Source organism: Pyxicephalus adspersus, chromosome 3 (assembly GCF_032062135.1).
Source record: "Pyxicephalus adspersus chromosome 3, UCB_Pads_2.0, whole genome shotgun sequence".
NCBI lineage: Eukaryota > Metazoa > Chordata > Amphibia > Anura > Pyxicephalidae > Pyxicephalus > Pyxicephalus adspersus.
Window position 1 is genome coordinate 104,234,467 of NC_092860.1, and position 23,903 is coordinate 104,258,369.

The 23,903-nt window shown below is 36.6% G+C and overlaps 1 protein-coding gene across 1 annotated transcript in view; it reads right to left on the bottom strand.

Annotated features, from left to right (window-relative positions):
* Positions 1–582: 582 nt before the first annotated feature.
* ZNF827 (zinc finger protein 827) overlaps positions 583–23,903 on the bottom strand; it is a 106,117-nt gene continuing 82,796 nt past the window's right edge. Inside the window, exons 9-14 of the mRNA XM_072406831.1 lie at positions 22,074–22,211; positions 20,015–20,186; positions 17,147–17,313; positions 13,656–13,847; positions 11,351–11,528; positions 583–9,976 (exon numbers count right to left, since the gene is read on the bottom strand). Coding sequence (XP_072262932.1) covers positions 9,169–9,976; positions 11,351–11,528; positions 13,656–13,847; positions 17,147–17,313; positions 20,015–20,186; positions 22,074–22,211 — 1,655 coding nt within the window. The 3' untranslated portion in view covers positions 583–9,168. The remainder of the gene's footprint in view (positions 9,977–11,350; positions 11,529–13,655; positions 13,848–17,146; positions 17,314–20,014; positions 20,187–22,073; positions 22,212–23,903) is intronic.

Here is a 23,903-nt window from a genome sequence, read left to right on the forward strand (position 1 = left end):
AAAGACTGGTCAGTGTGTGTACATATGTATATACATATACATATACACAAATGCACATACTGCCTGGGGCAAAAAAAGCCACCTGAATTTAACTTACATACATTAACATACATACAGCAATAATTAATATGTTTCAGTTGGCAATAATGTATTTACCTGTGAATGATGGAGTAACTTCTCAATTTAATTTACAGCATCTCAAGTTCACATAAATTTTAGAGATTAAAGTGCATGTTACCCTTGTGATCTCGCCTTTGGTCTGTTAAATACTTACCATGAAAAACAAATGTGTTAAAACTGGTGCATATACATGTTGAAGAGTTTGTTAGCAAAAACAAAAACTGGGAATGTTGTCAGGAATTAAAAGTTGTCTTCTCATCACTCACGCTCTTGCTCATGGTTTACATGTGTATGTGTGTGTGAGTATATATATATATATATATATATATATATATATATATATATATATATATATTATATATATATATATATATATATATATATATTTATATTTATTAAGCTTTGACTGGAGTGTTTAAATGGGGTGGGGTGTACAAACACAAACTGAAGCCAAAGACCAAATACAGAAAACTGAAAGCTTTAATTGTAAACATATTTGCTGCTTTTATACCTAACAGGTAACCATTCTCCCAGAAAAAAAAAAAACATAGTATATATATATATACCCAGTCTGTTTCATGCTCCAAGGTGAGCAAAATAACATAAAGAACACAGTGCTGTGAATAGCAATAATATCATATAGAATAATATCATATAGGAAAGCATTCATGTACATCAAAGTGTTTATGTTTTCAGATGGGCAGAAAGTTCTCAGATCATTATACATTACAATGCACTTTTTATTAACATACATATCATGGTATTTTTCAGGCTTTCTGGTCTGTTTAACAGAAAACAAAGAATAGTTTATTAAATTCCTCAAAAGTACTACGTTTAAAAAAGAAAACTTTTTTTAGGGTTACTTCTCAATACCAACAAATGTTATGCAACCGTTGCTGCCTTAGCTAGCAGTAAAGTGCAAGATACGTTGCCACATTTAAATCATAAGTATGCTTTCAGCATCATTTACAGAGGCCATGGTCAGGACCTCATCACTGGTTGAGGAGTATTTGCCTTGCCAAAAATACATATTTTATTTAAGGATTTTTTTTTAAATCATGTTGAGTCCCTTTGTTATCATGTGTCAAAGTGCCTAGTGAATAGCTTGTCTCATTCAGCAAATGGGAGAATCAGCCCACTTTCCAGCAGGAGGCATTGAAGCTTATAAATGCAACTTACAATTTCCCTCTGTGTGTCAAACCAATCAAGCATGAAATGGTGCCAAAGAGAAAACTAGGCCTCATCTATGAAAATCTAAGGAAAGGAAAAGTGGTAACACTGCCCCGAGCAACCAGAATTTTCATTTTCAGACTGGTACAAGTAAAATGACATTTACACTCTGACCAGCTGTGCTATGGGCAATACACTTTCCGCAGCTTTTTTCTAATACTGACCACTGTTTCACAACTCTTTCTGAGGCAACCTAGATATCAAAGAAGAAATGTCTGTAAATGTAATTAGCTCCTTTAAGTGTTCTGTATGTAACTATCCCACTAGTGAAGGAATGCATTTGACAGAATTATTTTAATGAGAAAGTATACACAGAAATCTGTTCTCTTTAGCGGTCATTATCTATTTGATGAAATAACTAAATTATATCAATATAAAAAGTACACCAAATTTTACTAGCAAATGCTCTCAGAGCACAACACGTACCATGCAGATGATGTCAGGGACAAAATGGCCATATGAGGCTGAACCCTAACCTCACATCATCACCATTACGTTTTTATACATGATTAAAAATTGCTGCGTGCCACAAATCCCAACCAAGATGATTACATAGTATCTGGTTATCAATTATCGCTGCTGTTTTCAACCAGCAGCGGAGAAAGAGGTTCAATACCCCATGTACACACAAAATACATACACATATATATACACAACAGCCGGCCATAGTTGGGATAATATTGCAACAATGTTTTTCTTCAATTTTTTTTTATCATACTGATTTCAAGTGAAAAAACAAGAAAACATTCTTCAACTGTTAATGCAAGTCTTAGCTGGGTCACTGGTTACAGTGTTTTATCCCATCTATACTTTGAACAGTAAAATATATATTGGACTGCATTTGTCCTGTGTACTAAACCATGTATCCGTATGATACAATTTCAGAGATGTAAATATTTTTAAACTGTTGACGTTTTCAGAAATTCATTTTTCTTGAATGCTACAGTGTTATATAAGTTATTGGAATAGGCCATGGACAGGGTAATTTTTGAAAGAGGACTAAGAAACAATGTTTTTAATTATTGAACACATCCAAAGGGTTTTTTGTTTTAAATTACAACTAAAAGCTCCAAAACAAGTAACAAATCTTTTACTATGTAATGCAAAACCTCAGGATCAAGCCAAATCCTCCCTCATTTGTGTCTCATATGCTTCCCCTTCCAGACACTGCAGTTTACAATAGTAGGGTTTTATAAACAGAGGCAGTGTTGTCAATCCAGACATTGGACAGGACGAGGTGTGGTGCTGATCGACAAGCTACAGGCTTGTGACTCAACAGTGACAATGTAGATTTTTGGGGCTTTGCATAATTAATCATCCTATTTAATGGTAGCTCATAGCCCTATTTTTATATCTATTTACATGATAAAAATATTTCAGGTACACTATAAAGGGAAATTCTACAGTTTTTTGTAGATCCTAAACTGTTGTATATTCATCAAAATACTTGCCATTGCCAGTGCTCCTGAATATACTATTTGCCTATCTGTCATGCTAACTTTGTTGGTTGAAACAGAACTTTACTTTAGGGCCCGGCCTCAACCCACTTCAAACATTCGCATTTGACATGCTTTTAATGTGCATTTTTAACCTTTTAAATGCCCTCTCATTCCATTAACATTTGTTCCAGGTTTGCTTTGTTTTACTTATAATGCAGAATGCTGCTTTGCCTGTACCAAGGCTGCATTGTCATATGCTGAGACAAAGCATAGTGAATCATGTCATATTTTGCTCCATACACAGCCTGAAGCTTGCTCAAAGCCATTGGAGACTAGGCCCCACATTTGGAGTATGAAGGCATATGTCTGTTCTGCAAAAACATCTTGAAAAATATTGCTAGCATGCAAATTTCTTTAGAATGTGCACTGAGCTGAGAAGTTACTTAATCCCTGCTCAACCAATCAAAATGGTCAGAGATCATAAACCTAGAAGGCGGCAAGTAGAGATGTTGGTGCTAGCAAGGGGGCTTGCAAATATTACATTGCTAAAGTAGTTGCCTGCTTTGAGTTCTTTTAGCAAATGATTCTAAATCAGTAAGCAAAGAAAAACCTCTGACATTCTTATGCTGCACACTCCTTCCATTAATACAGAAATATATTCAAGCCAAAAGCATAGTACAATGGTCAGGAAACTGGCATGTTAGACACAGTGTAGACATGGTCTCCACTGACATGTTCTGTGAAAAAAATGATCAAGTACAACAATAAAGTATACAAAAGCTAACATTTTTTTAATTTTGAATAGAGTAAGAAATTGTAGTTAAACAATTATAACTGTTTATTGCTTTCTGTCCCACTGGGGAGACTCTGATTCACTGTCTGTCTAATGATACAACAGGAAGTAAAAGGGGATTTCTTGAATGTAAGGGAATCATTAGATGTTAGAAGGTAAGGCTATAACCACTCTAATAAAATAAAATGTAGCTTTATATACACTTCTACAAGAGTGTATATCAAAAAGGACCATTGTGATATCACACCACATACAATATTAGAGCAATTTATATAAGATAAAAAACAAAATAAATAAAAAAAACAAAAACACACAAATTTAAAGTTTAATAATAAAAATGTAATACTTTTACATTTGCTTTAAGCTTTGATTGGGCATTATGGGTGCTATTTACTTCTACAACTTTTAAACATTTCTGTAGAACAGTATGTGGTAATTGACATTGTTTGCGTAACAATTAAATATATCAGTATAACTATAACTAAATTTAAATGTAATAGTCAAGCAGGACTGCATCCTAAATGGTGCAAAGGTCAATGAAGTGCTATATATATTGGTGACAATTTATGATCTGTCATATATCAGTTGGCTGGAATTAGGCTAATCCAATCATTTACCATTGGTTAGTATATATCTCTGTTCCTCTTACAGCAGAAAAGGCTGATGCATATTCCAGCATTAAATGACCTGACTTTACATATATTATCAGTGGAATGGTGCAACAAACACATTCTATGGAGGCTCTCTGGAGATATTCATAAAAGGTCACCTATGAGATGTTTCTGCTGGTTAATCAGCAAACCAATAAATGATCTCACATTTGGAGACTGCTATGTGAAATTGTCACAAGCCCACATACACCCACGTCTGTGAACAGGCTGGGGCCTCAAACAGAAAGGTCTAAAGATGGTGGCAGATTTCACCCTTGACTTAATTTTCTTGTAACTTTCTCCATAAGAAGGTTTTTAGAAAAAAAAAAAAAAACATGTTAGAAAATTAACACTTAGACTGACAAGTTTACACTATAAACAGATTATGTCTCAGACGCTGGAAATGTGAAACATCTTGTACCTGAGCTTTCATAACTATTCTACAAACGTCACAAATGTAGAAGCTGTATCATTATTAAATCACCAAAACTCTCAGAAAGTTTTATATACAAATTATAGTGTAATAAGTGTTTATTACCTTGTAACAATCCCAGCATATTTGGGTATATTATGTTAATAGGTCTTTAGTTTTAGAGCAGGGGTCGGCAAACTTTTATGGCCACTAGGGCTCTTATGGGGTGGGCAGGAGTACAATAGGCCGGACTCTGAGTACCGCCCTAATGGCTCCGCCCACTACCAGAAAACACCCCCTGAAAGTGTAACCTGGGTCGAAAATGTGGACATTCAATCATTCAGCATATGTTAGCAAGCAGAAAAAAAAAGCTTTAAAAGTAGCCATGCTGATAGTAAATTAATGAATGCTCAATGCTCATTTCATTTTATGCCTGTTGTGTGTTTACATAAAAGGCTGTTCTGCCTAAAAAAGATGTAAAAAAAATGATTTTAGGTTCCCAGTTTTAACTTTAAAGATGAATTTCTCCACAATGCCTGCAGCTGCAGGGATAAATTTGTTTTTTAAATCGCTTGTTAGGAATATGTAAATATTTTACTGTGCCTAGTTTAGGAACAGTTTTAATTTAAGCAAAAACAAATTACAATTTGATAAAATCTAGCATATTAAGTCTGGGGAGTGCAAAACTAAGTATTTTCACAGTCAAAATAAAAATAAATAAAGAAAACCAAAAAAGCACAGAAAGGCATAGAGGTTTAAAATCCCAGTGAGTTTTTTTCCCAGTTGGGAAGATTTTTCTTTATCTCTGGGATGTAGGGGAAATCTAATCATCACAACAAAGGTTCTAAGTAAAGCTACGTACACACGTCAGATTTTTATCGCCCGATAATCGGCATCGGCCAATTATCGGGCGAAAATCTGCCGTGTGTACAGTCGGTGTCGTCCATCGTCCGGACGACCGACCTGCCGGATCCACGGACGATGGACGACAGCCGATCGTAATGAAAGGGAAGGGGAGAGCGCGCAGCAGGGTGCCGCTCCGTCGCTCACCCCCTCCCCTCTCCATAGAGCATGAACGGTGCTGTATGTACAGCACCGTTCACGCATCGTGCACTCCCTTGTCGTTGGAAAGGATCGTGAAAGATCCTTTCCAACGACAAAAATTGGCAGTGTGTACGCAGCTTAAGGATTTTTTTTTATCTACTCTTATTCCAGTTCCCAGAACTTTCTGAATAGATCTGCTCTTTGGCTTTTGTACTTTTGTATAAATTAATTTTCTTAGTGAATGGAACACAAATCTCACACTTAAAACAGAAAATAAATCTTCTAAATAGAAAGAAAAAGTGTGTATATATATATATATATATATATATATATATATATATTAAACACACAGATACATACACACACACACTTATTGGCCATGTAATTAGCATTCTGCTGCCTAATGCTCAATAAAAGGTCATTTGTAGCTCTTCAATACTATTCTTGAAGCACCACTCCAACTTTTAGCTCAATGACTGCCAACTCCAAAGCATAACTCCCATTTGTTTATAACATTAAAAAAAAAACTTCTGATACTCTCCATTGATATCAGTTTTGCTTTTCCTTCTTTTTTAACTGGTGGCCAACTATTGTGACCCTCAGTTAATGACATATGATCTCCACTTTGACCTGGATATTAGGAACTCAGTCTCCGAGAAGAAGAATTCTCAAGAGAAGTATCTAAACGACAGGCCAGGCTCACAGGAAATGTTCTTATTTTTGTTTTACCCGAAGGGGACCTTGAGCACTCCACTAAGAAGGAGGTTGGGCACAGTGATGAAATTAACTTCTCTTTTAGGCTATAAAACATAACACTGGCTGGATCTGTATATTTTTTCTGTGCATGGAAATGTCCACCCTACTATCTGCAAATCAAAGCACCAATCAACAGTCATTAGACTAAGTAAAAGTTTTGTTCAGTTTTCCATAGTGCAGTCTTGTTGACCCAGCAAACTTTCATAGCCTAATTTTGGGAAGAATCTGGCATTGTCTTCTACTACTATGATCCAGCCTTCCTGATCAGTTGTAGACTTCAGAGCAATTCTTCTTCCTGATCTGCTGATGCAAAAATAATCACTTACTGGATGTTGTATGTACCAAGTTGCAGCCAAGTGATTTTTAGATAATTAGCAGTTTATAGTAATACACACACAGATATTACTGCCACCCAGCTTTGTTTTCCACCTACACATACATAACCAGTTACATGAAAGAACTGGTTGTAGACCTCTATACACCAATTTTGAATACTACTTTTTTCTCTTTACCATTTCTGTGCAATCCTACATCTCATTATAATTATTCTGTCAAATGACTGTTTACATTTGAGCTTTTGTTCTGGAAATAATGTGTCAAGCGTTTATCCACAGAAATGTACTTATATGGGGGATATATGTGAAATAAAATGTCTTATATACATGTACATTTTAATGTCTGAAATGTCTGTCTTCTTTTGTTCAGAAGTGAAATATTCTCAATTACAAGAATAATATTGTTCCTGTAACTGGAAAACATGAAATAGTGCAAGACAAAGCACTGTGCAAAACTGCCTTTTTAGCCTGGGAACCTGCTAGGACCCAGCAAATCTCCAACACCCTTTTTAATCCTGGTTAGTGGATTTCCTGATTTCCATTCTACGGACAAATCTCATCTTGGTACAGAAAGGTACCCACTGCATATTTACTACATTACTCAAGATATTGCTCATATAGTATGCTAACAAACAGCAATGGTGTGTAGTGGTCTACACATGAGTACCAAACATTTTTCTCTAAAAGTATGGCTAAAGTGAAAAATCAAAAATTGTTCAGTATAAACCTACATTCATGAAAACACAGCCTACCAAACTAGAGTGATATGAAGTGACCAACTTCCAAAAAAATGGGCAACAAAATGTCTAAATTCACTGTACCCATTTCAGGCATTCTAGAATATTGCAGAAGTGCTCTATTATGTGCCATCCTGCTTTTGTTTTGTTTTAGTTACATTTTTGAAGCTGTAACAAGTTGCTAAGTGTACTTCCAAACAAATGTAAGGATACAATAGCTGTAAAAAAACATTTTCATCAGCTGAGATTAGAGGGTCCTTGACCTGTTTTCCAACAGGAAGATGTTTAGTAAATGGGTAATAAAAACATTGATGTAAAACATGTCTGAGTCACTCTGAAATAGGCAGCGGATCTGCCTGTTAGCACATCCGGCCTGGTGTGTCAGCCACTGCTCACCGAATGTTTGTTTGTCAGCATAGCTGCTGGAAGACTACTGCACCCAGCTTCCTCAGCCTTATCCAGATTTATTATATATATCATTTTCAGAAAAAGCACAGCCATCATTTCCTCTGAAGAATACCTGTATAAATGAAATGACTCCAAGTAAAGTTTTATATGCAGGAGTTAGAGGTATTTAATGTACAGCGCTGCGTAATATGTTGGCGCTATATAAATCCTGTTTATTAATAATAATAATAATAATAATAATAATAGAGGTAATGTACATGTGTTTAATACAGCTGTCTAATTACAATTTAAACTAAAATACCAATATCAACAAAATGTTGGCAAATCAGGTATTAGAGTTTTAAAAAGTGAGAAAAAGAAAAAAGAAAGGCTGTGCTTAACCTGAAACATCCAGGTCCACTGGTGGTACACCAAATCGCAGATAAGGACAAGGTTCTGGAAAACTTGTAGCAGAATAAACAATACATTATTAAAGATACCTTCATTAGCAATGCAAACTTGCTTAGATAATTACAGTTCAGTTTTATCTTGGCAATTAGTCCTTTTTTTCCCTTTCCATGTCACTGAAACTTGCTGTTTTACGCATCCATAAAAAATGTTTGAAGTAATGATATTAAGGGCTTTCCCATAAAAAAAAAATCCTATATACTGAGTGTTGTAAACAGTGATATGACACTGTACCCACAGAGCTTAGATAGCAGTCTGATAGACCGATCCAGTGCACGTAGCTGTACAATGGAGCAACAATGAGTTTTTTCTGAAAGAACACATGTTCCTTATCTTGCCCTTATGACATATAAATTATTACTGGCAGTGCAAAGAGCTCTTACTTCAGACATTTTCAATCACAAGTTTCAGTCTCTCAAACTGTATTATAAATTGCTCCTTGACTCTTTGTTAGAAGCCTGGTATACAGAGATTCTGGGGGCTCTCATCAAGGCCTGGCTGTAAACTATGGTAAAGACTTTTCTAAAAATGACACTTCTCTATCAGACAAGGGGACAACTGATATTTTTTTATGACAAACATAACTTATAAGAAGGAGAACCTGATATGTAGAAGTATGCAGTAGGTTACCTCTCTGAATACTTAGTTAAGCAGCTTTATGCAAATGCCATACGTATACACAGAGCCCATTATCTATTCTTGCTAATGATATACAGTACACATTTTCATACCGTTTAAACCTATATTTTGCAGCAATGTATACCTGCCGGGTTTCCAAGACAGGTTAAGGGCCACCTTTAAACAGTTTTTGCCCTTTCTGTCAGTCCAAGGTAAGCAAGGAAGGAGTGCTTCGGTGTAGTGACACCAGGTGGTGCCGTCTGAGGTCTGGGAGGATGGAATGTGACATCATAATGGTTCTTGGGGAACAGCATTGTTAAGGGAATGAGATGAGCAAATTCGGAGTTCTGGTACCTATCTATGGATGATAGGTTACCATTTACTGCAAAGGCTTTGAGGGCTAAATGCGTCTCCATGCTGCTGCTCTGTGCAGCGGACATAGCCACTGTCTGCAGGGCCTGTGAGGCAGACATAACAGAATAAGGTGACAAGAGACTTCTAGAGTCATTGACTGTGAGCAGGGGGGTGGGCTCTCTCTGGTTTGTAGTTTGGACTTTCTTCTCCTCTTCTACGAACTCACCGTTCTGGTGCTTCTTAACATGACGACTGAAGACAAAAGGGTGGGTGGTCTTGAACAAGCACTCCTCGCAGCTGAAGGTCTGGCGGGGAGAATGCTTAAGCTTCTTGTGCAAATTGAGATTGTCTTTGCGCTTGCAGCTGTAGCTGCACTGGTCACAGTGAAAGGGGCGCTCTCCTGTGTGGACGCGCACATGCTCAATCAGCTTATTGGCCGTCTTTGAGAGGTAGCCACACTGGTCGCACTTATAATGATTCCCGAGACGATGCTCGCGGATGTGCACTTCCAGCTCCAGCTGGTTTGCCTTGACCGTCTTGCAGATGCGACACTTGTACTCCATCTTGTAGTGTGTCTTCAAGTGACATTCCATGGCTGCAGGGCGGTTCGTGGAGTAAATGCAGAATGGGCACCTGATAAGAGAACAGACAAAATAACAAGGACATTTTCATTTTTGTAGAACTTATTCCTTGAATATATGAGGTACTAAAAACCTAAATGAAACTACTACTAAGGGATGCAAATAAATATGCTTCTAAACCACCAAATGAAATCCAACTTATCAGGCTGTTCACTTATTTTCAAATGACTTATTGCCACCTAGTTAAAAAACCAGACCCACAAAAAGCAATACATTAAAATATATGGAATTTAAAACATATTTTTACTCCCGTATATTGTAAAATCCACGTAACAAACAAGAAACTTGGTTAACCAACTGGAGCTCCAGCCATAAAGGGAATGCATTGGGATTTCTCATTCCATTAGATTGTCATTGTAGACAGTATGATATTATAATACCCAGAGTTCAGCTTTAGGTCTCCAAATACAAAATCAGGTGGATGAAATGTGTTCTTAGCCCATATTACATATTTAAAATCAAAGCATATCAATGGAATTAACTGTAACAAGTGTCACCCAGAAGAGAGATATTGAAGCCCTAACCCAGGGGTGTCAAACTCTGGCCCGGCACATCCTTTGTTTTGGCCCCTAAAAAATTATTATGAATTGCAGCTGGCTTGCCGCTACTGCAATCCGTAGTAACAATCCGTACTACAATTCCCAGCATCACTCGCGTCTCTAGACCAGGGGCCTCTCTGCCTATGCATGGCCCCACATATTATAGATGCAAGTGATGCCGGGAATTGTAGTAGCGGCATCTCTCGTATCTATTGAACAGCAGCCTATGCGTGGACCCCGCAGAGTTTATACTGAGGTAAGCTCAATAATCAAGAATTATCAGAATTAATATTATCAGGAATTATCATAGAGCTATTGCTATATTAATTGTTTTACTGTGTCATAGAATGCAATGTGAAATGCAGCAATTCATTTGGTTTTACATTGCATTCTCTGGCAAGGTGAAACAAATAATCTAAATAAAAAGAAACAAGAACACATGAGAAGAGCATGCAGTAAAATGCAGTGGATTGATATAAATAGTTTACATCAATCCACTGTATATTACTGCATGCTCTTCGCATGTGTTCTTGTTTCTTCTTATTGAGATTAATTGTTTTTTCAATAAATTTCAAGTTTGGCCCGTGACTTCATCTAAGTTTTAAATTTCGTCCCTCTGTGTATTTGAGTTTGACACCCCTGCCCTAACCAATAAAGGGGCTCCTGTCGACATTGAGCTCATATCCATAGACATGTAATGTGATAAAATTAAACATACAGTATGTAATTTATACTATTACTTTTATATGCAGAAATGATCATACAGTGTACAAGAGGACATCACATGTGCTTAACGCAGGAAAAGTTTTTGTACTTGCTTTCCTTACTTGAGCCCACCGGTAGGGACTGTGTGACATTTCTTGTGTTCTACCAGCTGTTCTGGAGTCTTCATGAACTTATGACAAACATCACACTCATACATTCGTGTGATTAGGTGAATCTGAAGGTGTCGTTCAAACATGGTTTTTGTTTTGCAGACAAAATTGCAGAAAACACATTCAAAACCTGCAAGTAAAAGGAGTATATAGCTTTACTGTTATCACAATTACTTGAAAAAAAGAAGCTGCTTAAAGAAAACTTGTCCCAGAGCTGGACCATTTCAATTATGAACACAATGAAAAGAAATACATAATCAGCAGTTATTTTTGTTGAAAACTGCTAGTCAAAACGATCAGAGGATCCTGAGATACCCACACAAAATATGACTTTTTCTATAACGTCAAGCTTAACACCATTCTATTAACATACATTTCTCCTATAAGATTAATGGACTTTTCAGGCACCTAATAAACTCAGTGTAAATCACAAAGTTTTCTAAAAAAATGTATTAAAATCTTTACAAAAACACACAAACACAGTGGGTACAATACTATAGGCAAGATTCCCACCTTCAATAATGAAGACATTTTTCCCTCTCATTTTCCATTTTAGACACTGTCCATCTATTGGTTAGCTTCGGGCTGGAACAGGTTCGGCAACTACAGCTCTCATTGGACTCAAATAGTGTAGCAAATTTGTATTTCAAGGTGGTACATGAATTTAAAACCCTGAATCGATGCTTAGTATATTTCATGTAAAAGATCCTATCCAACTTGGAGCCATCACTTGGATACAGCATTTACAAAATCTAAAGTTTGAAGACTAGAGTTAATTCTGTGAAACACGTTGAAAATGAAAAAAGGAAGGGAATATGTTTACATTATTGAAGGTGGAATTTTGCCTATAGTATTGGATTCACTGTATTTGTGTGTATTTTTGTAAGGATTTTAATATATATTAATAAAAACAATATTTGTTTATAATGTTCCTTGATGATTTACACTTGAGTGCCTAAAAAAGTCCTTTAATCATAGAAGAAATGTATGTTAGTAATAATAATAAACAGGATTTATATAGTGTCAAATATTATGCAGCACTGCAGATTAAACAGGGGTTGCAAATAACAGAGGGATACAGACAGTGACACAGGAGGAGAGGACCCTGCCCCAAAGAGCTTACAATCTAGGAGGTGGGGGAAGAAACACACAAAAGGAGGATAAGAGGGAAGAGGAGGTTAGAACTTAATTGTGTAAGAAATTGCATTTTAGAAAAAAACCTTGCAGCCCCATTTCTTTTCCCAAGATCTTTAGTAAAAATTAGCACCACTCTTTCAAATCCTTGATTCACCCTATTGGTGCAGTGGGATGGCTGATTCACTGACCAAAATAAAAAAAAGTGTCAGGAGAAATGCAGGGCAGAACTAAGGCTAACTTTTACATGAAAAGCCAAGCTGTACATATAAATCAAGTGGTCTTTAGCTAGCAATAGCTAACACCATATTTATTTTACTGCAGCGTCCTTTAAAAGAAATGCGCATGAGCACCTGTAAACTTTTCCAAATCCAACTAGAAAGCAAGATCATTCCATGTCATAAAAATATTTCTTTAGGCTTGCCTTACATAGAAAGATTCCTATTGATGATGAAGTGCAGTGAGAGGTCTACCAATACTCACTGAAATGAGGGTGGCAGGAGTAATCCTAGCAACTTTGTTTATTGAAACTTCATGGAAATCACTTCCCCCTCTTATTTGGTCCTGCCTATCAAGAGATGCATATGCTTCTGTAAAAACTAGGTAGCAACATAGGGATGTGATCTGCATTGCAGTTTTCAAAGCAAGAATAAAAAGAGCTGAAAGAGAGATAACCCCAACAATTCCATTTTTAAGTTAGCCAGCTATAAGGATTTTCCAGCATATATTTTTTCCTTTTTCTAAGGATATTCTAATATATATTTTAGTGAAACGAGAATCACTTAAAATGCTTAGTAATGCTTGCTATCACTTTTGGTTAACCTTTACATGGATATTTATTGAAAGTAATGTCTGGAAAAACTTTTAGTTTAGAGTTTTAGGAACAGGGCAGCAGGGGATCTATATGCCTGGCTTTTTTTAATCTCCTGCAGAATTCCAGCAGTATCTTCTAACTGTTGCAGTCACATTGAAAGTCTCCAGCTTCAAACTAAATGTTTTAATTTACTTTACAGGACTAAAACTGGCAATGATGTGACCCCCTCCATTGAGGGTGATTGAGATTAGCAGCCATTCCAAAGTAAAAACTCAATTTCAAATACATTTTTCTGAGCATTATGGTTACCTTTATCTGTCTTTTCTTCATTGCTGACACAGGATTGGGCATTAGGCCCTACAGAGATAACCAACAAGTTGTTTGATGTCTGGTTTCTTAAAGGGGAGTCTGAGTCTTCTTTACTATTGGCTGAGTCGCTAAGTGCAGAGAGTGAGGATGACGAGGGGCTTATTGATTCACTGGGAGTCTTTCTTTCATCACCTGTATGAAATATAAATCAAAGATTGTACAAATATTGTTAGATCCAATAAAACAATATAAGCAAAGTAAATAATATACCTAATTTGCTATCTATGAGAATAAAAGTATAATTATAATTTGGAAATTGTTATATGATTAGAATTGGTGTTTGTGAACAACCATATGTAACAATCTGATACTGGGTATACAACACAAGCTTTACTGGTAATATTGACAGCATATGTTTTATGAAAATAAATCGGTCGTTCTCTATTATGTGCCTGCCTGTACATTTTTTCCCTGGTAACCCATTGACTTGACTTTAAAGGCCTAAGTGAGAGCTTTGCTCCAAGCACTGGTACATACCCTAGTCCAACTATGTTGTGGAAAGGAATATGTCAAAGCAAAGACAATTCTTCTATTTTCAGAAAAAGCCTTGATTTAGGGCTGATGAGAACACAGTTATTAGAAAACTTTATAAGCAAAGTGTACACATAAATTGTACACACAGACACCTCATGAAGCCTGCATGTAAAAACGGCTACTACTACAAGCATATTGTGCTTTATTTTCCTTCATTTTCCTTTGAATGTTTGTGCATCATACCTTAAATATAAATATAAAAAGCAAATTAGGTGACTGAACTTCCTTTTTTATATTATCTAGAGATTTTGCAGTTTCTTGTAAGTGCTCAGAACAGAGAGCAGAGCCCACATCTGGGAACTTTCCCTTTCACTGTTTGAGGATTCTGTCACTAGAAATTATTATAGTGGGGAAGTACACATGCTACCTAAAATATGACCTCTTCCAGAGCTATTTACTGCAACGTTACAGGTCCCTAGCTCACAAACTGTCCAAGCAGCAGTGCTCACAGGCTTGAGTAGACAATATACACAGTTTACAATCCGTGTCCCCATCACACATTATTCCTATTATATTAGAACACATTTTCTGCGCCCTAACCGTCTTTGTTAGATTCTGTGGCATACCCCAACCAAGGTACCATACATCCAGCTACTGAGCTTCGCATCAGCTGGAAAGCGAGTAACTGATGTAGAACTGGAGAAATGTTCATGCTTAAACCCAAACCTATTTTTGCATAAAAACATGGATTCCTAATGCCCATTTTTTGCAATACATGTTTAAGCTGACCAACAACATCAATACCAATACTTGTTCATAGCACACTTAAATTAACATATAGTGTCATTATTAGTGGAACTGACACATCTGGAAAATAGCTGCAGATCTAGGGGTCTGCTCAACTAATATGCACTATACAACCAAACTGGAAAAGTGCCAACTAAGAATTCCTGTTTTTTTTGTAAGGTTTGCTAAAAATGTATAAGGGTGAAAAGCAGTTTGTGCAGGGTTACTTCAAGATCATCATTGTAAACATGGTCACACTGTGTTTGGGAACCTTTGCTATAACTTATCAATGGGAAAATGATATTTGCCTTGGTTGCTAGTAAGTAGTATCCCACCCACATTAGTGGTCAGAAAGCCACCTTACATCTTGGTTTCATGCAGCTGGCCCCACTAGTTAGAGGTCAGTGTGCCACAGCCTCAATAAACTCTTGGCCTGGCTGAGAATGGCTGATTAGAATATAGAAATGCCCAGGGGTTGGACTAAGTCATCCCCCCCCCCCCCAAGTTCGAATCAAGTCTCAAGTCATTGACATCAAATGCCAAGTCAAGTCTCAAGTCACCAAGAATTCTTCCAAGTCGAGTCCCAAGTCAAGTGACATCATTTATTAAGTCGTTTGCAAGTCGTACTTCATATGTTATAATGCCTTCCTCCCCGCATTCCTTGCATTCTAAGTCCATGAAGTTCGGCTTTCCCTGCTGACAGCTAAAGGCGACGGTGAGGAAGGTAGTGAGGCTTTTGTAACACCGCCTTCTTTCCCGCCCCGGAAACTCGCGGACTTGCAAGCAAGGCGGGGGGGGGGCTTGGGAGGCGGTGTTACAGAAGGCTCACTGCAAGTTGAATTGCAAGTCGCTGGACAAGACCCCCAAGTCGAGTTGCAAATCATTTATTAGGCGACCTAAGTCGGACTCAAGTCCATGCCGCGAAACTCAAGTTCTAACCTCTGGAAATGCCTTGACTTGCAAGTTCCTGGGACTGTTTTTGAGTTCATGTAAACCTGGGACTGTTCAGTGTTCAAGTAAACCTTTTTATAATAGTCTCTTTACATATATTCTAAACTCAATGAAACATTAGAAGAAAGAAACTATAACTGAAACCGGATTTGTTATTTTGCTACCCATTTTCTAGATACATTTTAAAAACTGTGAGAATCCTTGCCCCAGAATTGCTTTAATTCATGTATCTACAGTTACTGTAAAAGAAAGCTGAAGTTAAATCTGCCTATATTTAAAATTATTTTAATTATCCTTTCCCCTTTCATTCATCAATATGCAAACAAGATTTTGCAATGAAGACAATCATGGATTGTGTAATGGGCTGGCAGGGCGCTGTACAAAGATTTCTAAAAAGGATCTCAACGCCATTTTTGGTGCTTCTTCCAAGGGGCCCTTGCTCTAAAATAAGTAGTGAGATGATTCTTGGAAGAAGTTATTTAGGTGCCAAAGTATCTTGATGGGTGAATGTAAGTCTAAAGGAGTATGTGTTCCTAAGGAATCTTCTATGTAATGCTGAGCAACCAAGATTGAAAAAAAAAAATTCCAACAAAAATAAAAGACAAGATAAAAAAGGCACAATAGCTTGTGGAGGAAAGTGCTGAATGCTGGAGGTCCTCAAGTAAATATGATGGACTCTATTGTATAGATATGGTTGGAATTCAGCTTTACCTATAAACTAACTGCCAGATAAGACATAAGAGGGTAATACCATTTAAGGAAAAGTTGCATTATTAAGATAATGCTAGTTGGATGCTGATGGTTTGAAGCAATAAAAAGGTCTTGAGAAGTTGCTCATGAGTTCCCCAGGTCTGTCCACTTGTCACAACTATTACAAGGGAATTTCATTCACACTAAGAAATTAGAGCTATTTTACATGTAACACAATGCATCAGCAGCTTATTGAAGCCAAGAACTCTTTGAAATTTCACTGGAAAAACACTGGAGTCCTTGAGAGATACATCAAGCGTGTGATTCAACCCAAAAGTATCCTAGCAATTTTGAAATATTAGATTTGAATGCATTTAACCTTAGGCCCCAACAGTAGACACAGCAAAACAAAACAAAACCCACCATTCGATTCTTTTGAGGTTTGATAATGCTTATCCTGTTTACAAAAAAAGTCACACAATGTTGTAAAATGAAAATCAAAGACAGGAATAATCATTCTGCTTTCTTACCTGAGTGTTTGGTGCTGATGTGGGTCCTCATATCAGATTCCTCCATGGTAACAAAGTCACAAGCACTGCAGCAAATTGAATACATCCATTGTTGTTTGTCTACATGGAGGGACATGTGGCTTACAAACTGGACATTTAGTTCAGTCTCAAAACCACACACATGACAACTACAAAGGGAATCAGATATCAGGATACATTTTTATTAGTCAAAAAATGTCAAATTACAAAAAAGACCAGAGTAGGTAAAATACTAATAATACAATAAGATATACTCAATTCATGGTGGCTGAAAGGAAACCTGTGTTGAAAAAGTAATGCAGGTTCCACCTCTGCCTCCACTTGAAAAAGCTAGTTGGCTTTCTCTGGCTTTATTACTTTTTGAGTCACTGATCAGAAAAGCTGAAACAACTGTGTGACAATTAGCTGAACACACAAGCTACATACCCATTCTGTGTCAGTAATTCAGAAGGAACAAAAGATAAGAACACCAACAGGCAAGCTGTAATTTTACAATCAGGTAAAAAATGACAGCCTACAATATTTCTCAGCAATGGGTTCACTTTAAAGCACTTCAATAACTACATACAATCCTATTTTACTTCAGAAGGCAAATTAGGGTAAGTATGATGAATTAGGCTAAAGGTAAAAACTCAAGCTTTAATGCATGCAAAGCTGAATGTAATAAAAATATATCTTATTCAATTAGATTTGTTGCAATACAAGAGTTTGCAGCTGTTCTTTTGGTTCACATATCTACTATGGACATGGACAGCAGGGACCCTATCGCTGGCTTCTGTTCGTATAATTGTTGATGTGGGCTATGACTTGGATTGTATCACCAGTTACCTGGCCTCTGAGTTAAAGGAGGTGCTACCCTTGACATTTTCTTTTTAAAAACACAAATGTCATTAATTGAAAATTCAATATGTTTATGTTGGGCAGAGTTGTACAGAACAGAAATTACAGCAACACTAAACATTAAGAATGAATGTAAAATACGGGGTGGGGAGCAGTTTGTAGTAACCCATTCTGGTCTTGCTAAACCTTCAAGAGTTGCACTGTTCTCGTTTAGAAATGTTTTGCACCATGTGTAACAAGGCATTACACTGCAGAGTATAATGATGATGTTAATTGGGAACTACATGTTCCAGATGCTGCACATCACCAAGCGGATTCCTCTGGGCAACAGAGAAGCAATGTAGTCTTGCCAAACACAGTTGTAAAGGCTGGTTTGTTGCTAAGTAGAGCACATGGCATCTCAGAAACCAATTCAAACAATCTGGACAGCTTCCCAGGTTACACTACACTATTTCACGAGCTTCCAGGAACTTCATGTTCCAGTCGGTGGTGGATTAGGAACACAATGCTGCCACCAGCTGTTATCTATGTGAACAAGACCTACATGGAGGAATAATCATTTATATTATTCCTCTAAACAAACCATTATCAATATTTCAAGATTTATACATCACACGTTTGTGTTGCATTCTTTTACAGGATGATTTTCAATACAAATCTAGATATAACTGTAATGTTTGACAGATGTTCTCTATTCCACTTCATTCAGGCATAGGTTATCTATGTGGCTACTCTGGTATTAGCCAGAACCATTGACCAATTAGGAATTTGTGGCTGGGGCAAAAAAAAAAAAAAAAAACACAATCATCTATAAATATTATGTTGATACGCAATACTGTAATGAGCCAAGCCTGTTACAAACTGATAAACTTTATTGCTCCGAATAATATCAGAATCCAATTACCTATGTACAGCAAGGACTTACAATAAAATAGAAATAGACACAATTGTGCATTATGTAAGAATCTGAATATTTAGTCTAATTATAACTGAAAAGCATTAGTGTTGAAATATGTATTGCTTCCTTGTTATTTAGCTATTTTTCTCTTTTTAAATCTTCATCCTGAGTTAGGGGGTGAACAGTCCCCTTAGGGCAGATAGCTGCGGTACTGTCATTTGCCTGACATCACACAAAACATTATGCTTTGTGAGTGTTAGGTTAGGAAACTGAATGGCAGTAACTGATAACCCCCCATATTAAATGAACCAGCACGCCATTTAAAACTTTCGAAAGTAAAAATACTACTGTAAAGCTGGCAACACAAGTATTTTTGCAGCCTTAAAAACATTTTCTTGGGTCTGGCTTCAATTATTTAATTGCTGAACAGGACCCATTGTTTTCTTCCTGTCCATTAACAATGTCCTAACTAGTCACTGGGGTCTCACAAGAGAATGGAATGCCAATTGCTGGGCCTTGAAATCAGAGAAAGTCAGCTAAGAGAAACTAAATAATGGAGAGGTACTTCCCTAAAAAATACAAGCACATGGATCTTGTGGTACCTAATCCTGACATTTTAAAATGGAGTGTATTTCTATTTAGACTAAAGAGTCAGCCACATGCTAAGTTAACATTGCTAGATATGAAAGTGGATTTAAATCTATAGCATTTATACTTGCTTAGTTAGGAACTTCTAGTTCTGTCAGTAAGTTCTACTGTTGATATTAACATGCACTTGCAGTTCGAGGATAGCTCCACTGTTAGGGTATTTTTGGCGGAAGTTAGGCGTCATAGCTAATATTCAGGTTCTTGCAAAATTTCAGTCCTGATTGCTTCACCTTTAGTACAAACTCCAGGTAGATTTTAGATACCAACTAATGCAGTTTTCATTAACAATACATTTATTATAAATGCAACTACTGTAATCATTTAAATTTAACTTGGTATCTGTCTTTTGCAATTCATGCAGGGAGCAGTGGTTGTGATAAAGACCACTATAGAAAAAAATTGAAGCTTCTTTTTCATTTAAAGATCAGGTAAACACAGTCAGGCGTTCAAAAAAAAATTCTCACCTATAGTAATATGGGCTCTTCTTTTTCTCATTTGTGTCAGAAATAACAGCACTGACAATGTCTTCTGTGTCAGTGCTCACCAACTTCACTGCATGGACAGTTAGGTGTTGATTCAAGTTTGCACGGCACTTTGCAGCATATGGGCACAAATGGCACTTATACTTCCTTTCTTCTGAGTAGATAAGCAGAGTGGTAAAAAAATCATATTATTCATACAGTTTATATTCACTAAAAATCTTTCAAATTTTCCTATAGGACAAGAAATTAGAATTTGGTGATTGAGACCTATTTAGGTACAAGGACTGCACTGCTGGGAAATCCTAAATAAAGTATTATGTATTATTATGTATTCTTAATGTATTATCAGCAGTCCCCAACCTCTGGTCCTCGGACCCCCCCCAGCAGGGTCAGGAAAAAAACCCCACTTGGGTGGAGGGGCACACCGGCCAGAGCCGCGGACCATGTCTCCCGCATGTCCCTGGAGACTGCGATGGGAGAGTGGGCGGGTACTGGCATTATGACGTCACTCTGGGGAAAGTCACACAGGAGTCCGTAAATTCAGTGGTTAAAAGGCTGGGGACCACATTACTACATAACCCTACTCAAAGCTGGTCTATAAAGGGATGACAATTCTGTCACTCGCCAATCAAATATATGAGCAATTCAAATATGACATGGGCACATCTTTTAAAGAACCTTTGGACCTATAGACTCTGTCTAAATCAGCAGAGTAACAACATGAAACACGCAATGTTATTTAAAAAATGACTTTTTAAAACAAATTAGCCTGTTCACTATATTCAGCCATATCGAACAACAACTTTACATACATATCTTTTACTACTGCATTTTCTTTCCCTGTGTTTTAGGAGCTGGCACAGGCCAACATACCATTAATTTGAATTTATATTCAGCCTTGCTGCATCTGTCTTTAAATTGTGGACCAGAATAACATGGGTGCTTTCTTCTTCACAGCCTGTTTGATTTAGGAAATTCATGGCCAGGAAGCTTATAACAAAGATTTCATGCTGTATTGTACTAATCATCGACGAGCACAAACTGCTGAAAGAAGATGATTATGGATTCCAAATTGCTGCATAACACATAGGAACTATATAAATGCATGATAATGAAGATATTAATTCCTCTAGATTGCATTCTGTTTACGGCATTTGTTTGTTCAGCATCATGCTAAGTGGAAGAATAAATAGAACTAATCTGAACATATTTAGGGATGTTTCTTGCAGTTTGTGATCTACACTGATTACATATGTACAGTGCAGCATGTGAATTATGTGCAGGTTAATTATCGTGTATTACAAATATGTGTGTCAGAAACCTTCCCTAGTGCTCAATTCTTGTCTGCAGGCCTTGCAAGCTTCTGACATTAATATTCCTACATTTATATTGTTCTAGGCCTATGATAATCTTTCAAGATACAAGGAAATACAAGATTTGGTTAGAGGTTATATTTGTATGAATGATTGGTATGGCAAATAAAAGCGCTAGCCCGTTTTAAAAGTATATTTCTCTTTAGATAATAACTGAAGTGTGGACAAAATCATCAGTAAACTTAAAAAAAACGAAGATATGGCCCAGAACTGACGTATAACATTATACTATATTCAGTTGCCAAGTTGGATCATTATTAAAAAGGGAGAAAAGCTTAAAAAAATGTATTTACGTATACGTGCACCTTTACTGTTGATTTTTTAATTATTTTTTTTTCTTGCATTAGGATACATTTTAGGAAACCCCTGAAATGTAAATTTAAGTTCTAAAAGTGGAACATTTATTGTTTTAATTGTGATAAACGGAATTCATCCCCGCTTTTTTCATAGAATTTCCCTTCTGCATTGATCTAAATCTGATCGTAAATAAATCCAGTCCTACAAATGTAGAGATTACTCTGTAGAATGCAGAAAATGTGTTGTTGAATGCTCAGTTCACATGATTGACTGGTCTTCATTATCTATGGGCAGCCTACAGTATGTGCTGTAAGTAGGCTTGTATTTTGATTTCAACAACAAGACTGGTGATTTTTTTTTTACAATAGTACCTGTGTGCAATAACAGATGTCGGGATAGAGTCTGTTGTCGGCCAAACACTTTTCCACACACATCGCAGGGATAGAGCTGTTCATTGAGTTTCCAGGCAGCTAATCCACTGCCAGCTTCCAGCCCAAGTGGCTCTGTATCTGTAACATTAAAGAAAGCACACTGAGTGATCTGTTTGTGTGAATATTTGGTATACATCCCAACACAGTTTGCAGGTCTGCAATGAATAAAACAGTACTTGATCTTTCCTCCAAATATTAAACTTGAGCTTTGAAAACGCAATGCATAATGAGAAGGGAAAGTTCCTGCATAAATTTAACGCTAATCCAGGAAACCTAAAATTTAAACTGTTATTTTTGTTCTCCCTTTTCTTTGAATAAAACCAATGTTTACTTACTTAAAGGAGAATCCCAACTATACAGTTTATTCTGTTTTGGAAGAGTAAGGTCATGATCAGACTGTGATCAGGCTTTCTAAAATGTCACCGCCATACACAACTCTGAAATCTCCGAAAGATTCATCGTGGCTTTAACCAAACCTTGCACTGCCACTTGGTATATGTAGGCTTTATAAACCAATATTTTATCATTTAGCTGTACAGTTCCAATTTCTAAACATATAGCAAAAATATGTTTAATTATTTTTTTATATTTATTCACAGATCTGTCGCAATGTACATTCAGAAGACCACTTCTCTTTCCTTCACTTATTGTCCTATCAGCAGACAGCAGACAGAGAGGTTAAAAAGGAAGTTGAATTGCTGAACCAGAAAACAAGCATGTCACCTGTCTGGTTGCACTGTGCGACAAAGGTGCATAAATTACTAGACTGACTGTACTGTGTGACAAAGGTGAATAAATCGCTAGACTGATTATCCAAACCATTGGGAATAAAACCAGTAAACGTGTATTTTAACTTTGTATTTAGCGATTTACCTGGCGCTTTAACTTTTGAAAACACTAACAGATGACAATAAATGTCTTTCCTTTCCAAAGGCGTTGTTCTGGCACCTGCAGTATAATAATTTTGTCTTTTAGAAAAGTCAATGTTCAGGCATCAATTTAGACAATGCAAGTGTGCTGCGTGGATACAGTGTCTTAGCAGCAAAATATCTGACAGCTGGAAATTACATACTGTGGGAGGATTCAGGGGCTTCCACAGCGTAATGCAACAATGTACTAAGAAAAAGTAAAATCAACAAAAACACAAGGTGATGACTAGTTCTGTTGGAAAAAGTTAGTTTATTTTGTTAGGGGTGGTAACAGGTTTGCTTCCATTATGAAAAGAATACTTGCTTTCCCAAGAAAACCAACTCTGCTTATTAAACTGCTTGGACAGAAAACACAACTCACATCACACATCAAGTCCTGATTAGTATTGAATGGTAACTTCTAGCTCTGTGTAATAGTTACATACTAAATAGGTAGAATTGTACAGCTGACTTTTTCCATGAAATCTACTGCATATATAAGACAAAATCTTTATGTCACTGTTTACATTTGACATTGAGATGCAGTCTATAAATTATTGCTTTAGTAATTTTCATATGCTCCAACTTGTCTTAAACAGTGGCTTACTATGTAGACTTAATCCAATTTTTTCACTGCATCACAAAAAATAAATAAATATTGTCTGCTACTTGGATAATCCATGTGTCCTATAATAAATCAAGTGTGCATTAGGTTAATTACACGTATAGACGCGATTAACTACATTCTCTCGTTCCACAGTTACTATGTAATCTCTATACATAACTATCTTTTGCCTCATAGTTCCACGACATTACAAAAAAGTAGTTTTATGTTGCAACAACATGTACAATTACACATAAT